This window comes from Diadema antillarum, unplaced genomic scaffold (assembly GCF_040938485.1).
Source record: "Diadema antillarum isolate AM-2024a unplaced genomic scaffold, OU_Dant_1.0 seq00000702_RagTag, whole genome shotgun sequence".
Classification (NCBI taxonomy): Eukaryota; Metazoa; Echinodermata; class Echinoidea; order Diadematoida; family Diadematidae; genus Diadema; species Diadema antillarum.
The window spans coordinates 608,640-629,968 of record NW_027271607.1 but is presented as its reverse complement, the minus strand read 5'-3'; the positions used below and the strand labels follow the sequence as shown (position 1 = coordinate 629,968).

General features: G+C 39.0%; 1 protein-coding gene across 1 annotated transcript in view; it reads left to right on the top strand.

The window, feature by feature from the left end:
* The first annotated feature begins 10,304 nt into the window (after positions 1-10,304).
* The window catches only part of LOC139737751 (acyl-CoA synthetase short-chain family member 3, mitochondrial-like), a 32,618-nt gene continuing 21,593 nt past the window's right edge, over positions 10,305-21,329 (top strand). The window contains 7 exon segments of the mRNA XM_071648427.1: positions 10,305-10,624; positions 11,938-12,082; positions 13,866-14,054; positions 15,253-15,384; positions 16,509-16,652; positions 18,281-18,457; positions 19,906-20,057. Of these exon segments, the coding sequence (XP_071504528.1) occupies positions 10,323-10,624; positions 11,938-12,082; positions 13,866-14,054; positions 15,253-15,384; positions 16,509-16,652; positions 18,281-18,457; positions 19,906-20,057 (1,241 nt within the window). The 5' untranslated portion in view covers positions 10,305-10,322.

Sequence of the window (21,329 nt, the reverse complement as noted above, 5' to 3'; positions counted from 1 at the left end):
CTAAAATAATATTATGTTACCAATTAAAGAATCATGATAATTATGTTAACTATATTCTTTGAATAGTCTACAAATAATACGTATCAAGGGCACACTAAAAGAAAATTTGTGCACTACTTCATGAAACTTTATAGATACTGGTAGCTGGACTGTATATACAAAGATACAGCCGTAAACGAATGCAATTTTGGGACTTGATAGTGTAAGTGACCTTCTAGTCCATATCCAATCGGTGCAGGCCCTGGAAAAAGGAGAGTTATCTACGAATTCCCGAAGGAAGTTGTACACTTATTTCACAAAACTCTCCTTTACTGAATAGTGAAAGACTTTTATACTAGCATACAGGGGCGGATCCAGGAATTCTGTAAAGGGGGGGGGGGGGGGGGGGGCGTGACTAATATTTCTGGTGCCACTTCCGGGTTTCATTTCATTTTGTTCTTTTTCCTTCTTTTGTTTTGAACGAAAAATAAAGGGGGGGGGGGCGTGCGCCGGTTGCGCCCCCCCCCCCCCCCCCCCTCTGGATCCGTCACTGGCATAGCATCTGGCAGTTAAATAGGATTCTCATTGAGTAAAGGTCAATCTATGTATCTTATGTCTCTAATTGAAAAACAAAATAGAACGTATAGACAAAAAAGTATATTGAATATAATATAATATATCATATTCAAATAGTTTCGATAAAAATACATTATATCGAACATCTTACAGCCTTGTTACAATACAGACTACCGTAACAAACAGGTGACTATACTACTGCATTCATTTACAGCAGGGGAGACCTGTCCCTTACCTTCCTATTTATGATATTTGTTTCTTTATATCATTTTTAACAGCACAAATTATCCACAAAAAATATGATTTGATTATATAATACAACGTATAAAACGTAAAGAAGTGTATTCGGAGGCAGATTTTATTTTTCCGTTTAAATCATCTTTGTAGTACAACAGGTTGTTGATATTTCATGCGAGATACACATTTCTCATTACCCCCTACGATGAAAGTAACAGCCTTTTCATAATATCTATTACTCTTTTGTAATTTTTGTTTGCGGTTCGAAGTCAAAACCATTGCAATCACCACACGCGGGAAAATAATAAACGTGGAAAAATTGTCATAAGTCAGAAAAAACAAAGAAATTGATTTATGTGAAAGAAGAAGGGGGGCTAAATCCGACTGGTCTGACATTGCTGACATACTGATATCATCGAGTACGAGTAGCCAACGAGGAAAACCGCGAAGTGGCAAGTTAGCAGGCTTTACCGCTGATTGTAAGTTGTTCAGAGCGCTACACGGCAGTTCAAGACCCGCCCGACGTTAATAAAGCTAGTACAAACATACACTTCTCTGCCAAGTTGGTAAAGTGCAAACGATCGGCATTGTAACTTGAAACAAAGAAACAGCAGATGCGAAAGTATACTTACATCTTGAGGATGCCCGTTTCAAATCAGACACGAATAAAATGTTGGACTCGTAGAAGGTGTAGCTGGAACACTACTGGTATGTATCGTATAAACAATGGACTTTTCACAATGGGATTCGATATGGGAAATCCCAGACTCATGAGCATCCATTTGTGATGTTCTGACTATTATGAATTTGGAACGTCACGGAATGAATGCATATACTGTAGCAACTGTAGCAACTGTAGCAACTGTAGCAACTGTAGCAAAACCAAATTGAACACAATTTTCTTCTTCAGAAAAAGGCTCTTCGTATGTTCACACATTCAAATTTTTTGGCTCACACTGATCCCATATTTTATCGCCTAAAAAACTCTAAAGGCCCATGATATACATTCATACCTAACTGCTATATTTATGTATAAACACATTCGAAACTTATTACCATTTTTCCATAATGCCCTAGTATAACTAATGATCACATTCACTCATACCCTAACCGTCGTTCCCATGATTTTCATTTAAGTAATCCAAAGCTTTTACTTGCTCAAAAGTCGATTTGACATCACGGTCCGGATACATGGAACACTCTTCCTGAGGAGTTGAAACAGTGTGCCTCCTTGTTTTCATTCAAAGCAAACTTAAAGAAGCATATTTTATCACAGTATACTTTAAATACGAATTAAGCACGAATAATTTATAATAATGACTTATGTTGGTCTCCCGATAGTAGCAACATCGTAAGTCATTCCCTCTTCCAGCAAACCAATGTTATCATTCCAAAGCCCAGCCTATCTGCCCCTGTGCACTCTCAAGCACTCGCACGCACATTCATCACCATCACACATCAGCGTTTATCATCTTCCCCTGCTATCTTCGTAGCAGAATTTGTATTGTTTACCAATATTGTGACCCTGCACCTCAAAACAAACAAAAAGTCGCCAGACATGAATTTTTAGTTAAGACCACGTTCTGAAAGAGCAGACTTTAAGCTTTAAAATGATGTATAACTCAAATCAAATGGACTCTCCTAACCTATCTAAATATTGGAAAGAAAGCACAAACTCAGGAAAAGTGTGAACTGAGAAAAGAGGCTCTGAAGTACAGTGTCTATTCAAGCACTTAATCTTTACCAAACCGTGCTGGCTGTGCGATGAATGGGACAAAAAACAGGAAGTAAACCACCGGAGTAACAACAATGAAGGGATTATCAGATTAAACTGAAATTAAGCATGCCTCATTAACACATTTTGTCCATAATTCATGCCAACTTTCAAAGCATTAGCGCTATTTTTTCAAAAGTTATTAGAGTTGAAAGTGAAGAGTGTGGACAAGGTTTTTCAGAAATGAAAAAGGGATTCTAAAGACACACCTAATCATTCTACCAAAAATGTTCGAGATAAACTGCTAAAAAACACACTTTCCTGCCCGTTTCATGATACCAATTTTTAGCATAATGTAAAAGAAGACCCGCTCTTTCAGAAAATATGAAAAAGTCACGTTCGGCTAGGTTGACCCATTTCACTTATTTTCAGTCCTCACGCAAAATCTGTGTGTGCGACTTTATGTTCATTTGAGGTGCACGGTCACAATTTACTTACCTACCTACCTTTTCCTCGGGCCGGCCATCTTTTCAAGCAATGCTTACAATGGCGGCCCTCTGCATTATCACTTCTTAAGTATAATATTGTTATTGTAATCCCAGCTGCATAGACATGCATACTGTAATATCATTAATTTCCTTTCATATCGTTGTTTATGGAAGTCAAACGACTCTGTTTCAAATATACTTTGTATGTTTCCCATGTTCACGATTATTCAATCTATGTATATACTGATTTGCAGAAAATAAAGTATCTACCAAACAAACCAAACAAAAACGGCGTTTGCCATGCAGGCTGCACGTAAATTAATTCATATCCTTGACAGCAACAAAGTGTTTGCTAAAGCCCAGAATTTGGCAATATTACTGTAAAATGTTTGTAAATACATTCGCGCCTTCAAAACGATGAAACGGACGCTTCCCCAAGTGTTAATTTGCGGGTATAATATTGGCGAACCATGGTCACCTTAATGTCTACACGAATAAGAGGCCCCTATAAAAAAAAATAAAAAAAAATAAAAAAGTCTATGTTATGGAACAGAAAAGAAAAATAAATGCAAAAGTTTACTTTATTTGTATCTATGTAATCTTTCTGAACCAACTAGAAAAAAAAGTGGATAATCTGTACAAATGCTGAAGTGAAACGCTCATCACAAAATATAAGCCTGTTAAAGTGATACCGAGAACTTTGACGTTAGATGGCGCTACAAGCGCGCAGAGATTGAGGGCACTGCGACCAATTTGCGACGCAACCGCGGACTTAAGATACCGAACATGATAGAAACAGGTCGATTGCAAAACGAGTCAGCTCCATTTTTGTTAAGTTGAAATATTTGCGCATTCTGAGATATGGTACTGCATGGCCTATTGCTTGCGGTGTGAGGATTCAGCTTTTAACTTTTTGCGAGATATACTTCGAAAACACTGTATGAAAATAAATGTTATAGAGCATTGATTCTATAAAAGAGGAATTCAAAATCATTATTTTAATGAAAATCGGTTTCGAAGTGGCTGAGATTATCAAAAAAAAGTAAAACAAAGTGCGTGCATGATAATCAGCGGTCCCATTTCATCTTTTATTAGGATTTCTTTTGGATATCCTAGCCATTTCAAAACCAAGTTTCATCAAACATACTTCGAATTCCTCTTAGAATACTAGTATGGGCTTTCATTATTTCATAAGAAAGTTATCATTATCTTACGAAATCATCATCAAAAAAAGTTTGGAAAGCTCCACTTCAACCGAAACGGTATTATCCCTTTAAAGCCTTTTAAAAACGAAGAAGAAACTAATTGGAAAATGTGGGATCACTTTAATACTAACTTCAGGAATATTCCTTGTTGAAATTCACAGCAGAGATTGAAAGCTTGTTTGCCTCTATCTGATGAGATGGGCCTATGACATTTTGCGATCAAACTCGATTGTTGACAAGTTGCAGGACCAGCGGAACCGGGGGGGGGGGGGGGGTGAGGAGTGGCTCGGCCCCACTTTTTTGTGCACACTATCGACTACATTTGGTATACCCCCCCCCCAAACACACACACACACACACACACACACACACACACTTTTTTAAACCCCGGAGTGGCATCAGAAAAACCCAAAATGCGAGTCGACGATGAAACCTTGAAGTGGGTCTTGCTTAATATTGTCAGTTGAAAAAAAAAAAAAAAAACCGAAATGGAATCAGAAAGTTGCGCTGACGACCATTCTTTGTTGGCTGTCAGCTGATGGAACCCAGAAGTGGCATCAGAAGGATAAACTGGAGCCCCACTTTACAAAAACATGGCGCCGGCCGTGTTTAGTAGGCCTATACTGACTGTTCCCTGCGGTGTGTGATTCAAGCGTGGTCAACGTATCGGTCCTGTATACGATACACTGAGTCAAGTACGACAAATTATAAAAAATAAGTATAAATGTGACCCGCTACAACAAAATGATCCTAAAGTCGGGGGAGGTCGATTATTTGAAAATTGCATGATATAATCCCCTAATCTTTCTGTTTTAAATTGATATGTAACACATTTTAGAAAAATAATCGGCTGCGGAGATATCGATGTTTAAAAGAGAGCATGTCGAGACGTCTGGAAAATCACTGTTTCGAGAAAAGCGCCCTAAAACTCTTCCTTTCGACGCAATCGCGATCAAGGGACACGCAAGTCACTTTGCACCTCTGGACAATAGAAGGTAAGCCATAGCAACCCCCGAAGAGTTTATTCAAGCACATCAGCGTCGGCGGTCTCCTCACCAACCAATCAGTGACCAGGATGTCAGAAGCGCCTGAGCACCCCGGCCGCACGCACCAGTCGACTGGGCAGTGTGCGAGCTTCACGCTTCGGTTAGCAGCAAGCAGCAAACTGACCAATTAGATCACTCTGGTCGTTGTTAGGGGCGGAACCTATCTGTGGCGCTCAATCCAAATTTTCAAACCAGTTTCTGCTTCGTTGAAACGCCCAAAAACATGGCTCAGAAAAACGCTATTTTTTGTCTTTCCTTTGATCATTTTGCTTCAAAATTTCGACAGATGATAGAAGACATGTTAGACTCCAATAATATATCAAAATCAGAAAATCGTAAGTTTTGAACAATTTTAATGCTCTGACTTCAAACTCGATTTTCACGGCTTCAACCGTGCGCGACTTTAGGACCTTTTTGTTGTAGCGGGTCACAAATAGTATACTAGTAAATATCGATCCTAGAGTGAACAAGCTATAATAAAACCTTCCGTTATATTTAGAAAACAGAACCACCACAGAAAAGAGGGAAAAACGGGAGAAAAAAGTAAAGAAAGTAAAAACACAAAAGTAATCAAGGTACAAGCCAAAAAATGAATAACTAAAAATTCAAATCAGGTGTTTGGTTTTTTTTTTCATTATCAAAAAGGCTGGATTACATTTAATCGCTCGACACTGGGAGTGCGGCAACTCTTTTCCAAAGCATCTTTATGTCACCCCATCTTTCAAAATATCAGCATGCCATCCTGAAATCACGTGTTAAAGAAAAAAAATCAAATGATGTGTAGGCCCTATTCCACTGTGAATGTGCATTCAATTTATACCTTTCACCAAGTGCTATACAACCGCTATTACCAACTTTCAACTATTGGTAGGCCTAATCAATAATCGTAATCATCAATGTTTTTTTCTTGTTTTGTTGATTTATTTTCAGCTATTTATGCTCAGTTCAAGGGGAAAGTGCATTACTTCCAGTCCCTTTAATTGTCAGTCAAGGTAATGTTAAGGGATGGTTCAGTAGGCCTATTGGTGGAGATGATAATTGGGCTTTTAACTTTTGTATGGAAGATACCAAGAAAACACTTATGATATAGTACAGAGCATACCATTTTAAGAGGAATTCAAAGTTTATTAATTGATGAAAATTGTGCTAGAAATGGCTGAAACATCCAAAAAACAAAGAAAAACAAAGCGATCGTAATAATGTGTGGGTCCCACACTTTATTAGAATTGCTCTTTTTTTGGATATCTCAGCCATTTCAATACCATTTTCATCAAATAAACATGAATTCCTCATAGAATTACATGCTCTTTCATCAGTATTTCATAAGAGCTGGTTTCTCATTATCCCCCCCCCCCAAAAAAAAAAAATAAAAAAGAATGTTAGAAACCTGGAATTTATAGGTCTCAACCAAAAGTATACGATCAATGGCAGATAATGTCATCGTGACAGCATCTGAACTAATTTGAAAGTTGTTTTTGTTTTTTTCTTATCGAGGACAGACTCATATTTCGATTAATCTAAAGAAAATATGTCGGGCATTTATTTATACATTCTTTGTACATAAATGATGGTCGAAGCTATAGACGCCGTGCCCATCAGTTACAGTATAGATTAGCTATTAACAATTTGGACGTTCCCTAACAAAAAAGTCCTGTGGTACTCCCTGTGGTACTTGTCGGTACCACACAATGTACCACACACTTGTAATGTTACCACAGGAATTGTGTGGTACTGTACCACAGGCTTGTAGGGTACTCCCTGTAGTACTTGTCAGTACCACACAATGTACCACATAAATAAATGTTACCACAGGAACTGTGTGGTACTGTTTTACAGGCTCATGTGGTACTCCCTGTGGTACTGGTTGGTACCACACAATGTACCACACAAATATATGTTAACACAGGAACTGTGTGGTACTGTGTCACAGGCTCGTGTGGTACTCTGGGATGTACCACAGGGCAGTACCACAGGACATTACCACAGGAGAGTTCCACAGGACAGTACCACAAGACAGTATACACACAAATTGTCCTGTGGTATTTTGGGATGAATACCGCACAACAGTATCACAGGACAGTACCACATGAATTGTCATTTGGGAAGTACCACAGGAGAGTACAACAGGAATTCCACAGGATAGTACCACAGGACAGTACCACACGACTTATTTTGTGGTATTTTAGGACGTACCACAGGACAGTACCACAGGGCAGTTCCACAGGACAGTACCACAGGACAGTACCACAGGAATTGTCCTGTGGTATTTTGGGACGTACCACAGGACAGTACCACAGGATATTACCACAGGACAGTACCTCACGACTTGTCCTGTGGTATTTTGGGACGTACCACAGGACAGTACCACAGGGCAGTACCACAGGACAATACCACAGGGCAGTACCACAGGACAGTACCACAGGAAAGTACCACAGGATAGTACCACAGGACAGTACCACACGACTTGTCCTGTGGTATTTTGGGACGTACCACAGGGCAGTACCACAGGACAGTACCACAGGACAGTACCACACGACTTGTCCTGTGGTATTTTGGGACGTACCACAGGACAGTACCACAGGATAGTACCACAGGACAGTACCACACGACTTGTCCTGTGGTATTTTGGGACATACCACAGGACAGTACCACAGGGCAGTGCCACAGGGCAGTACCACAGGACAATACCACAGGATAGTACCACAGGACAGTACCACATGACTTGTCCTGTGGTATCTTGGAACGTACCACAGGACAGTACGACAGGAATTCCTGTGGTAATTTTCGATGTATACCACAGGAGAGTACCACAGGAACTGTCCAAAATCCCACAGGAAAATCATAATATGGTGCTATTCCACACAGAAGTACCACACAGCAAATTAAATTCGTAAGTACCACAGAAAAATGCTACAGGATATTCTTTTTTTTTTCTTAACATTTTATACCAGAGGACTATCACATCAGGAGAATATCAAACAGCAGTACCACACAGGAGTACCACACAGGAAAATTGTAAGGCGGAATCAACTGAAATTTATAACAAAAATACAAACAAAAAAGCACATATTAATATTCCTCAATTAATTGATAGATGAGTTATGCTGTGAATTATAACAATTGATTTGCCATTACTTATCCTGTCCTATACTCCTACAGTATTACCTATTTAGTGAAAGTGCTGATGTAAAGCATGAGAAATTTCATAAGGACTTCTGTGGTACTCCTGTGGTACTCCTGTGGTACTCCTGTGGTACAATTTTTTACATAGCTCATGAATATTCATAAAAAGCACTCTAGATTTTAGAAAATACATATATGTCTTAAAAAATCAAAGTATTAATGATGGAACTTACTTTGAACTTTATGAAAGATTGTCTAATTATGTTATGTTATTCCCAATATCATAGATATTGTTATGAAAGTGTAATTTCATATCTTGATGATAAAGTATAATCGAGTTAGTAACCATGCCTTAATGCTTTACGGATAGACGGCCATATATATATGTACTGATAGGGTCGATGGCTACCTAGGAATAGAATATGACTATATAGATCTATTATAGGACTAGATTGGCACTTGGCCATTAGACTCTCGTTTGAGGTTATATGTTAGGAGTAGGACAGGTTATTAAGTAGGGCCATGTTTGTCCTGAAATCCATCACTCACCTATCAGGAATATTCCGTGAAATGTGGCTAAAAGTCTCCCAGATTTTTTTTTTTCGATCTGTCCTGTGTGGTACTCTCCTGTGGTACCATGGAAATGCTGTGTGGTAATGATCGACCTGTGGTACTGTCCTGTGGTACTGTCCCAAAATACCACAGGACAGTTCCTGTGGTACTGTTCTGTGGTACTAGTCCTGTGGTACTGCCCTGTGGTACGTCCCAAAATACCACAGGAATTCCTGTGGTACTGCCCTGTGGTACGTCCCAAAATACCACAGGAATTCCTGTGGTACTGTTCTGTGGTACCGGTCCTGTGGTACTTTCCTGTGGTACTGCCCTGTGGTACATCCCAAAATACCACAGGAATTCCTGTGGTACTGTCCTGTGGTATGTCCCAAAATACCACAGGACAATTCCTGTGGTACTGTCCTGTGGTACTGTCCTGTGGTACCTGTGGTACTGTCCTGTGGTACCGTCCTGTGGTAATTACCACAGGAGTACCACAGGACTTTTTCGTAAGGGTTTTCTGAACGTTCTTGGAGCATTCCAAGTTCGTCATTTGAAAGTCATGTTAAAATGTTTTCAGAGGGTCTTTTACGGAAGGTTTTCGACGTAGTTAAAATTTTTCAAATTGACCTTCATTTTTTCCGTTAAAAAATGTTAAAAAACAATTAAAAACCTTTCAAACTTTTTAAGGACCTGCTGAAAAACCTTTTGACGTTTGTATAATATCACAAAGTCCCATCATTCGGATCACCTCAAGGTCAGTACTAGTAATAATTAGCGCCCTGCCTTTGACTACGTATGCTAGCTCATTGCGTCTTGTTGTTTACTTTTGCTCTCTCCCTCTCTTCCTCCCTCTCCCTCTCCCTCTGTTATGGTACCCGCCCCCTACTTGTGAGGCGACTTGACACTTTATTTCCCCTTCACTCACCATTTCTTTCTTTCTTTCCACTGAGCATCAAATTCCCCCTCCAAAGTCAACGCATAATCCGGTCTGTAGCTGCTGCAGCATGTCTGCGCCCGCGGTAGTTATTGGCAGATTTCACAGGGAAAAAAACACAACAACAATAACACAAGACATGGGACGAGCATCATCCTAGCACATTCACGCAGCGGTACCCTGGGAAGACATAGCGCAGGAAACTGAATCACGAATGTGCTGCATGCTTTCTGTAGGAGTGAGGTACGGAACACTGCGCGGGGTACGAGTACAAGTCATTACCAACCATACGTCACACCGCGCTATAAGCCAGCTAAGCTCTTTCCGTACATAACATATTGTACACGAGTTGCAAAGTGAAGGCGAGGTACGCGTATACGGCTCATAAGAGGTCTTCGTATCACACACCGTACCTGGTGATACCGAAGTATGAGAATTTGCTCCTGAACTTACCTGCAAATAATAATGTCTGTCATACGATTATCGTCTAAACTACGGCGCTTTGCTGCTCTCCGAGGCCCGTTACTCCACGAAAAAATCACCAGTTTGTGGAACCCTGTCAAACTAGCTCCAGCTCTGTCGTTGAGGCTGAATTTTTCGTCTATTCCCGAGCGGCCGCAGCCGAGCAGCAACTCCCGATATCCACAGGTATTCGAAGAGAGCATATCACGTCCCGAAGAGTTCTGGGCGGAGCAGGCCGAGCAAGTCGTATGGTTCAAGAAGTGGGACAGTGTTCTAGATTTCAGCAACCCCCCAGCCTCGCAATGGTAAAATTAGTCGAAGGTTTTGATAGTTAAATAACTTTCACTAAGAACAAAATATTTGATGATTGTAGAATTATATATCAGCCTTATCGTAATTTTTGATATTTATTGCACTGTCGTACCACTACCTTGGGCCTGTCTTATAAAGACTTGTGATCGTGGTGATAGAAATCAATCACAAGTTTCTTGTGAGCTGCAATGCAAGTTGCGATTGATTTGGGGACTTGTGATTGATTTGAAAGCTTTATAAGACGGGGCCCAGGTAACAAGAATGATAAAGTAACGTTAGATAAAAGAACCTCGAAGTTTTACCAGCTGGCAGTGCTGATAAAGGCGCAGGTCACTAGCAAATCGTTGTGTGCCAAAATGTGAATGTAGACCGCCTAGTTTCAACACTTTTTTAAAACCATTTATCTAAGTATCTATTTATTTCTTTATATATTTTTAGTTTATGTATTTATTATTATTATCATTATTATTATTATTATTTTTTTTTCTTGATAGGGGATGGTAGGGAGAGAATGGATTCCTAACCCTGGAACCACTGGACAAATTTCAAGAATTTATTGCATTCCCAGTGTGAAAAAGAAAATTGAAATCCGTTGTAAATTTACAAGAGGTTCAGATTTCAGAATTTGACCGCCATCAAAATATATACAAATCCTGTGTCAAAAAATTATTTCAGTGGTAAATACTAAATTGTTCAAATCTCCTAACGTTAAAATTTTATATTCAGGTCTAACGACCTGATGGTGAAATGAAAAAAAAAAAAATTAACGTTGGGGAATATCAAATGAGTTTTGTTGTGAGATATAGTACCATGGTAGGCCTAGCTATTGCTGTATTGATAGAAACTTGTTCATTGATCAATTTTTGATAATGAGCACAACCATCATATTTGAACAGTTACAGCTTGTCTGCTTGTTTTTGACTTGGTACATCAACCATGATCAGACTGATGTCAATGTTATAAGAACTTACACAATTACAGGGAAAAAGTAAAGCACATTGTCTATAGTAGCGGTATAGAAAGTGCAATGTATTCTGTAAATTCAAATCAGCTATTTACAGAGCTATCACATCGAACAAATAAATGATGATGATAGTAATAATAGTAATAATAATAATAGTAATAATAATTATAATAATTATTAATGGTAATAATGATAATGTAATACCAAGGTAGCTGAGTACACTGCAGTGCATCATGATGCACACATACAGGTACAACTGTAGTAAACTTAGTAGTGGTATTAAAGACTGCTAATGGTTTCTTTGATTGAACTGATACATGACCCTTGACCTCTGCTTAACAGGTTCATTGGAGGAGAAATCAATATGTGCTACAATGCAGTAGATCGTCATGTCGACAGTGGCCATGGCGACCAGAATGCAGTTATTCATGACAGTCCAGTGACAGGATCCATCACTCATCTGACGTACAGAGAGCTTCAACAGGAGGTGACTGATTTTCAGTTGATGTTCTGGTGGTCAGAAGTGCGATGGTACAAAATTTTACACAAGGGGGTTAAGAATAGATGCAGCATTCAACTCTGCTTTGTCTCATTGAGTAGAAAGTTACATCCTATGCAACAAATGTCAGATCCTGTTTGATTTCCTAAAATGAATAGATTATAAACAAAACAAACAAACAAAAACCATTCACTATTTGTTTTATGGATATATACAGCAACTCCAACATTTAACAGCGCACGTTGGTGGTCCCAGACAATGCCTACAACCACAACAATTATTAATACCATTATCTTTCTCTCCTAAAGGGCAATGTGAGTGGGAATGTGCAAATGTGATGAAGAGCCTATGGGAGAAGGGTACACAGTTGATGACATCATTTTGCGCTCTGAGCAGAAATTGCTATGCAGCTTTTGCATGCTTTTTGGCAAATATCGTGTGATGTTCAGAACTTTTCTCCCTGGTAGCAATTTTTCCAAAGTGCTGTAGAAAGAGGAATTTATCCAAGGGTGTGATAACTAACACCAGTTGAAGTGTATATCAGTACAGTTATGACTCTTTCTATAAAATAAAAACCAACATCAAAAAAAAAAATTACAAGGACTTTGCTGTATACTAATGAACCATTTTAAAATAAATATATAATAATGGAATGCTGATAAGACATTCAATGTAAAGATGTACAAGCTGAAAACAAGAATACAATTACACACTTAAAATTACTTATGTAGGAAGTCTGTGATTTTCAGGCTGAAGTGTATATTGCTTCTAATTCTTAGTAGTGTAACACAAGCACACCTACTGGTAATTAGAATGTAGCTATGATTGGTCGACTGCCCATCACATGACATTTTAAAAGTTAAAAGTTTCATCGCACGCTCTGGCTGTCCAGCCGTGCAATTTTGTTTGAGCAAAAATGGATAGCGCATGGCTGACACCCATTTCCAATGACTCCTGTGTCAAACTCACAATTGACCCCCAAGTTTTTGTTCCATCGCACGGCTTTGATGTGACAATAAACAAACATTTGACGCGCACTCAACAATTACAAGAGCGCTTTATACAAGTGCGTACTTTTGGCACTCATTTTTGTAAACAACTTTGTTTCGTGTAGGTACATACACGGTGACTGTGACTGTTGCAGCTACTCATTTGTCTTTCACAGAAAATGGTTGACATTTCTGTGCTAACTACAAAAATCTGTATGGACCACATCTGTTGACATTCGAGGTTTTGTATGAAACAAATAGTGTATGGTCTTTACTCGTGCAGTGGAAGAAGATTTCACACTCAGTGAAAGATGGGGTGTGCTATTCAACTCGACTTTGCCTCGTTGAATAGAGCGCCTCTATCTTTCACCTGGTGCAAAATCTTGTACAATGGCACTCTTGACCATTCACTATTTGTATAACATTGCACCTCATATCTGTGTACAGTTTGTGTCTTGTCCAGTACAAATCTTGAAGATTGGCTACTGTTTGTCTTGCCCCGAGTATGGAGGTCTGTGATTTTACCTTCTGTTACTTTTGTAGTTGTTGTTTCATTGTTTTCTTAATTTACTTCATTTTGATTGTTATTGTTAGCAGCAGCAGTAGAAGTAGGTAGTAGTATAGTAGTAGAAGTAGTAGTAGTAGCAGTAGTAGTGGTAGTAGTAGTTGTATCAACATCACCATTAATTACCTTATCGTCCTCCTTATCATCATCATCACCATCATAGTCAGACCATCATTATTGTTATCATAATCACGGTATTACGGTCAACTTTGTCCAGGTCTCCAAGTTTGCGTCCTGCCTGGTGGAGCAAGGGGTGCAGTACGGTGACCGAGTCCTCATCTACATGCCCATGATTCCACAGGCCGTTATCGCTATGCTGGCCTGCGCCCGCATCGGTGCCGTCCACGTTTTGGTCTTCGGTGGGTTCGCCTCCAAGGAGCTGTCCATAAGGATTGATCACACACAGGTCTGTTCAGGAACGGATTTAATTGCTTATTTTTCGTCAAGGTCAATCTTTTCTTTGAACTGCCTTTATCTGGAGGCATGTTTTGCTGCTATATTTTGTCATGTGCTCGGCAGAATGACAAGGAAACATGCAATGGAAGGAAAGTGTGCCTAGCAGAACGACAGGAACGCATGCAGCGGGAGTAAAGTATAACATGTGAGATGCATGTATGTCCTAATAAAAGTATAATGGACGCCCCACATGCCTCGCGTCGTTCTGCTGGGCAATGACGATTTGGGATGGGTTTCAGTATCTTATTGTGAGGTAAAGACTACACAATCATTGAAAGCAATGAGTCTGGAGAATGTAGTATTTACCTTATAAGGTTGATGTTCAATAATACTTTATCAGACTATGCTGACAGTTTTCTCAAACAGTAAAATAGAAACCTTGCATTAGTGGATATTTTGCTGTTATAGATGACGAAAAGATGGACCAGTTTCAAGTACTGATGTAGAGTTTGATATTGTCTACCATTATCATACGATGCCAAGATACAGTGCACTCCTATTATATTGATCAGGGTTATATTAAACTAAATTCTTGTTTATAACAAAGTAAAAATTCAGTTTCTAAAATTATTATCTATTAAAATCTTTTTGCCTCCTGTACTGTTCAGCTATCACATAATTTTGATATAAAGAAAGAAACTGCCTGGGCAAAGCACTTTGTTATAATTGGAGTTTCCTTGTACTATAGTACAATTTTGACCCGCTACAACAAAAGGATCCGAATGTCAGGGAAGAACAATTTTGTGAAAATGGCGTTACATTATTCCCTTACTCTTCTTTAATTTCATATGTAGCACAACTCATAAAAGCTCTTGTTTATGGAGATATTGATGATTTTATTAGGGCATGTCAAGTTTTTGAGGAAATCAGAGTTTCGAGAAAAACGCCTTCAAAGTTTCCTTCCGAAGCTATCATGATCAAGGGGAGGCGAGACAGTTTTCACCGCTTGACAATAGAAGGCATGCCCCTAGCCATTTCTGCGATGTGCATTCAAGCTTAGCGCCAGCAGTCTAGGCATGACCAATCAGGATGCAACGCACTGACCAATAAGATCACTCCGTAACAAAATGCAAAATGTAATTATATTCTCACTTGTCAACTGCGTGTATTTTTCCTCTTTGTTTTAATATGTTTGTGTGTTTCCTCAGCCGAAAGTAATCGTCTCAGCATCAGTGGGCATCGAGCCTGGCCGGACAGTGGACTACAAGGGTCTGTTGGATGAGGCGGTCAGCATGAGCAAGAACAAGCCAGCGTCCTGCATCATTTACAACAGGCCAGGCGTGAGTAGTCTGGCCACAAATCAGACCTCACACTCGGCTTTATCAAGTTCAATATCCACAGATGCCAAGTCTCCCTGATTCTGCAAGAGTCTCCTTAAAAATGTCAAAATCTATTCATGTCTGAATAAGAGAATATTAAGGACTTCCTGATTTTGGAATAATTTTTGCCCATTGAAATGCCTGTAACACACAGATATCTCCCTGATTGCTGTGTGAATCTCCGCGATTGGGATGTGAGAATGTTGACAGACCTGCAATATCCCTTAGCTACCAGAGGAAACAGTAGTGTGGGCATACACCTAGAATTATTGATACTGAGTGACAACTGCTTACTCAAATGTGACCAGACAGAATAAGTTCTATTAAGACAAAGCTGTAGTTGCTGTGAGAAACTAAGCCATGTAATCAGCAAATATTCAGACAGTGCAATGTGAAGGTCAAGATTCAAGCCCATCTGAAAGTCATAATTTGTTTTGTTTTGTTTTGTTTTGCCTTTTTGTACAGCATCTAATTAGTTTTGTAAAAATTGTGTGTCATTTGACTGTCATTACATTTAACAAAACTTACCTTTTAATAAGCATTCTAGTGCCAGGACTTTTTTATGTTTAAAGAGATGGTGTAGTTTTGGTCAAGATATGAGGATTCAGATTTTAACTCTTTGGGAGATAATTAGAAACCACTTGTATGAACCATTAAAGAGCATACAACTGTAAGAGGAATTAAAAGATTATTTAATGAAAATTGGCTTTTTAAATGGCTGGGATATCCCAAAACAAACCAAAACAAAATGGTCCTAATAAAAGTGTTGAAAGTACTGGGGCACACAAGGTGTTGAAAAATAAATGTTTTGTGTTGATAGTGGGAGCACAATGTTGGCTCCAGATAGTGGTCTTGAGTTCTTACATGCATTTTCCAGAGAGTGGAGTTTTGACACTTTAGGATTTGATTTCATTAAACTGGAAAAATATTTTATGTCATGAACAACACTACTAGCTACCAAATGTTGTGGGAAAGACAGTGCAAAATGTGTAAACAGACCAACTCGTACAGGACAACACGACAGTAGACAAAACAATAAGACGTTCACATCACCTTTGATGCTGTTTGTATCACTGAACATCTAGTTTGAAACGCAAAACTTCACTGCCGGCCGAGACCATTGTTGGATGGACTTGATGTCAAGTGCCAAAGGTCACGACTGCGTTCCAGTCAATGCCATGGATCCGACGTACATTCTCCACACATCAGGAACTACAGGGCTGCCAAAGGTATCCAGTCGTTCTCATTGCTAGAGAAGCACTCTGAGATCGCAGACCTCCGCCAAACAGCTGTTTCCACCAATGATATTTTTCTTCCATAGAGATCAGTGATTTCCACATTCCTATATGTATGCATGCTGAAAATTGCCTGATTTCCCGATATAGCAGCCTTTTGTTACGTCATCAACTTCCAGCTGTGCGGCGTGCCTCGCCCTAGAAGAAATTGGAGCATGCACTGTAGTGCGCATATAAAAACCTCAAAAATGTGCAGCTTGACCCTTGAACTCCCAAGTTCATTGACCCTACCTGCCACAATATCGAAAATCCTTCATAAAATCCACAAAAAATTCCCGAATCACTACCAAAACTTAATCATCTGTTCCTTGTGTCGTTCTCAACCTTTCCTGCAAATTTCATCCAAATCTGTTTACTACTTTTTGAGTTATTTTGCACATGGACAAACAAACAGATGGTAATGAAAACATAACCTCCTCCTTTGGCGGAGGTAATAATGTACCCAAGAGATGATGTCAGAGTCTTTTGTCTGTTGGTTAATTGGGTTGGAATCAGGTGCCTGCATAAAGACTTGGGCCAGGTGAGCTTGCTTGAAACCATTGTCCCTGGCAATTAATGAATGGTTTTGACACTTTTGTACTCTACATGCCCTTCTATCAAAGTTACTTTTACAAGCAGATTTATTGAATAACTTTGAATTTGTTGTCTTCTCTGGTATACGATTGTGTACATTTGGAGTTCCTTTAACCAACTGAGGATGAGACCTGAGTGTACTCGGTTAATGTTTATGGGAAAGGCTTGTTGTAGCCAAATCAGCCCAATCCTCAACGGGTTAAAAAAATGCTTCCAGACTTTGTTTACCATTTTGATTTTAACTCCTGTAATTTCACATTCAAAACTCACCGTTTGGAGAATATTATAAGATAAGTGTTTTGTTTGTTTTACATGCAGATAATCCCTACTAATAAATCTAAATCTTGCTGTGTAAAATTATTTTGAATGTGCACATTTGAAAGGGACTGCATAGATGACACACAAAGCAACAACAACAAAAAAATAAAAACCTACAAAGTGATTGATAATTTCTTACACACATACTGCCCACACTTTGTATATATGTCAAAGGATAAACAACAAAAATACATTCAACTTTTAATTGTCAATTGAGATTAATGTAGAAAGCATGAAATTGGGGTAAATATTGAATAATCTGATGGCAGAAACAGTTCCTACTGTCTGTGGTAATACAAGCCGTGGATAAAGGTTTGGAATTGTGAGTATGAATGAAATGAGAACAGACTTCGTAAAACAAACAAACAAGAAAAACAAAACAAACAGTCACACCCCCCCCCCCCCCCCCCCCCCCCCGATATAACCCTGTGAAGCCCCATTCTAACAGAGCCTTTCAAAATGGTAACTTTTGCTTTTGTATTCTCCTGCTGTTTTAATTGACAGAGGTGAGGAATTCTGTTCGGCGGATGTTGAAGCGAAATTGCCGCAGTAAGGTCTGTTATTAAAACAGGGCTTAAGAATTGCTCCGTCTTGCTTCCATTGCTATTACTCATGCTAGTTTCGCCTCTAGCAGGAAAAGGGCTAATAATATTCTTCCAATTGACCTCCAGGGACCGGTGCGACCCACCGGGGGTTACATAGTGGCCCTCTACTGGACCATGAAGCACCTGTATGGCTTGGAACCAGGCGAGGTCTGGTGGACTGCCTCCGATCTGGGCTGGATCGTGGGCCACTCCTATATCTGCTATGCCCCTCTCCTCCATAGAAACCCTACCATCATCTATGAGGTAGGATTGTACTCCCGTCTGGTTTAGAACCAGTGGCCCGTTGCATAAAACTTACCATTGAATTTCAATGGTAACTACCATCAAAATTAGGCGTCACAGCCAATCAGCATCAAGGATTATAAGCTTTACCGCTAATTTGAAGACTTACCGCTCGAAAGGAGCGGTAAGTCCAGCGGTAAGGGTTTTATGCAACAGGGTCCTGATGATGCATGACACGATGGTACCAAACACAGAAAAATTGAAAATGTTTATTATACATTGAAAAAAAAAAATGAACTTGGTGTTAATACACCATCGACTATGAGGACACTGGTGTAATTATTCCAGTCTTGTGGACCTACAGGCCTAAGGAATTTGTGACTTGTACGTATGCTAGAGATTGCTATGATCAGAGATAATATTTGATATTATTGTCAGCTATGTAAGTGCAAATTAGCATCATTGTTATTGTTATTATTATTATTAGTAGTAGTAGTAATATTATTATCATTATCATTGTTACTATTATCATTATTATTATTATTATTATTATTATTATTATTATTATTATTATTATTATTATTATTATTATTATTATCATTATTATTATTATTATTATTATTATTATTCGTAGTAGTAGTGGTAGTAGTAGTATCCTTGCTTTAATAAAACTTCTGTCATTGGGCATCCTTTTATAAACACAAGGGCCCGAATTCACGAAGATGGTACGAATGAAACCATGGTTTAAACCATGGACAAAAACCATGGAGCGCCAAGTGTCGCACAGAATATTTCGTTACGAAGTTGGTCATTTCGTCGACAAAATGACCGTTTCGTTAACGAAATTATCATTTCGTGGATGAAATGTTCATTTAGTTACAAAATGTTGTCATTTCGTTACAAAATAATAATTTCATCGACGAAAAGATTGATTTCGTCACGAAATATTCCATGCGACACTTGGCGCTCCATGGTTTTTGTCCATGGTTTAAACCATGGTTTCATTTATACCACCTTCGTGAATTCTGGCCAAGGTGGACATAATTGTATAGAAATGTCCACCTTTGTTTGTTTCATTCTACTTTCAAACTTTTGAAGCACATCGTTGGACTTTCTTTGACGTCATATTACCTAAGGATAGGAGTTATGAATTTGTAACACAGTTTATAAGCTGGGATCAAAGAGTGAAAGGCTTGTAAAAAAGTGTGCATTTGATGTAAAAAAATATGTATCCAGGAATACTAAATGTGTGTGATGAATAGAGTGGACTTGATAAAATTTGGTGCAAAAAAAACTTTTGTCCATGTTGTTATCTGTTTGTGTGTCTGTTTTGTTGTGCTTTTTTATAGTTTAGTTTAGTTCAGTTGGTGTTGTTTATTTAACATCCTCTCTGTCGTTCTAAATATTCTATGATAATACTGTGGTCGGTGTAATATTTTGTTTGCTCCCGATGACTCTGAATGCTACAGGGCAAACCAGTGGGAACTCCAGACGCGGGTTCATTCTTCCGAGTCGTCAACCAGCACGGTGTCTCCGCCATGTTCACTTCCCCCACCGCCCTGCGAGCCATCATCAAGGACGACCCCAGCGGTGAGATGGCCAAGAAATATTCCCTGGACAGGTGAGCCCAGCATATCCCAGGCATGTATTTGGTGCACATTTGTCCTGCTTGTAGTCCAACACCGTCTGTTTCCTGTTAGCTCTTCGTGTTCCAGGAGTTTTGTTGGAGTGATGCTTTTGCTTCTTCTGGCAGCTTTGTTGAAGAGCAAAATATATGTTGCTGTCATGGATCAAATAATATCAGCCACTATACAAGCTTTAATATGGTGATGACCTTTCTTGTTCCTTCCGCGCTACTCCGAGAACTTTCAAGGCCCCAAACAAGATTCCCTCCCGTCGACAAAGGACGGATAAGTTAGTGATTCGCTTGTCTGAAGACAGTCAAAGCAGAACATGTTTCCCTTTTTCGCGGCCATCTGCTTGTGCTACCAAACAATGCAGAAATATCAGTCGGACGTGAGATATGAATAGAGCATGCACTAATTGGCTCACAAACTAATTTATCATACTCTATTATGACACCGAAATTGGGCCAGTGAAAGTCAAAATCTAGTGAGCTCACCCTTGATTTACCGTGTACGTTTTCATGCAGTTTTTCTTTTCTTTTTTCAACAAAACAGGCACACTACTGTGCTGAAAAAAGAAGAAGGTAAATTTGACAAAAAATACTTGTCGATTTCACAGAGGAAAAGAACAAATATTGATAGAAGAAACTTGAATCTTTCAATCAAAGTCATTTTTCTGGTCAACATAACAGAAATAAATGTGAATTTAGACCCCGAATGCAGACACCCTTTTCCACATGTTAGGAACATGATATGCAAGGCTCCCAGAAGGAACAGGTTAACATGGCAATGACCTTTGAAGTTTAATAGTTTAACTTACAATGTACAATGTAAATCACAAGCAATAATAGAATTTCACAGTAGACAAAAGAATATCTTAAAGCCTAATACTTGTTATAGAAAACTTGCTGGGAACAAATGAGACGTTTCACAATAATATATCTATTGAATGGTCCATCAATTTCAAAATTTCAATATATATGGCTTCTCCAAATCACCTTCAGCAACAAAAGTCTGGTGTAATACCTATGCCAAGAATATTCAATTGTACCATTACTACCGGTAGAATTGATATTATAATTTCCTGATTGTAGCATCTGGCTGTAAAGCTACATCCATAAAAATACCCCTCCTACCTGTATACACTACAAATACAGACAGCTGCACACACACTCACAATGTTTTGCTACCAGTAGGGTGAAATGAGCATTTCTAGATATTACTGCCGAACTTTTGTGATAGTACAAGATGTATGTGAAGTGGCAATT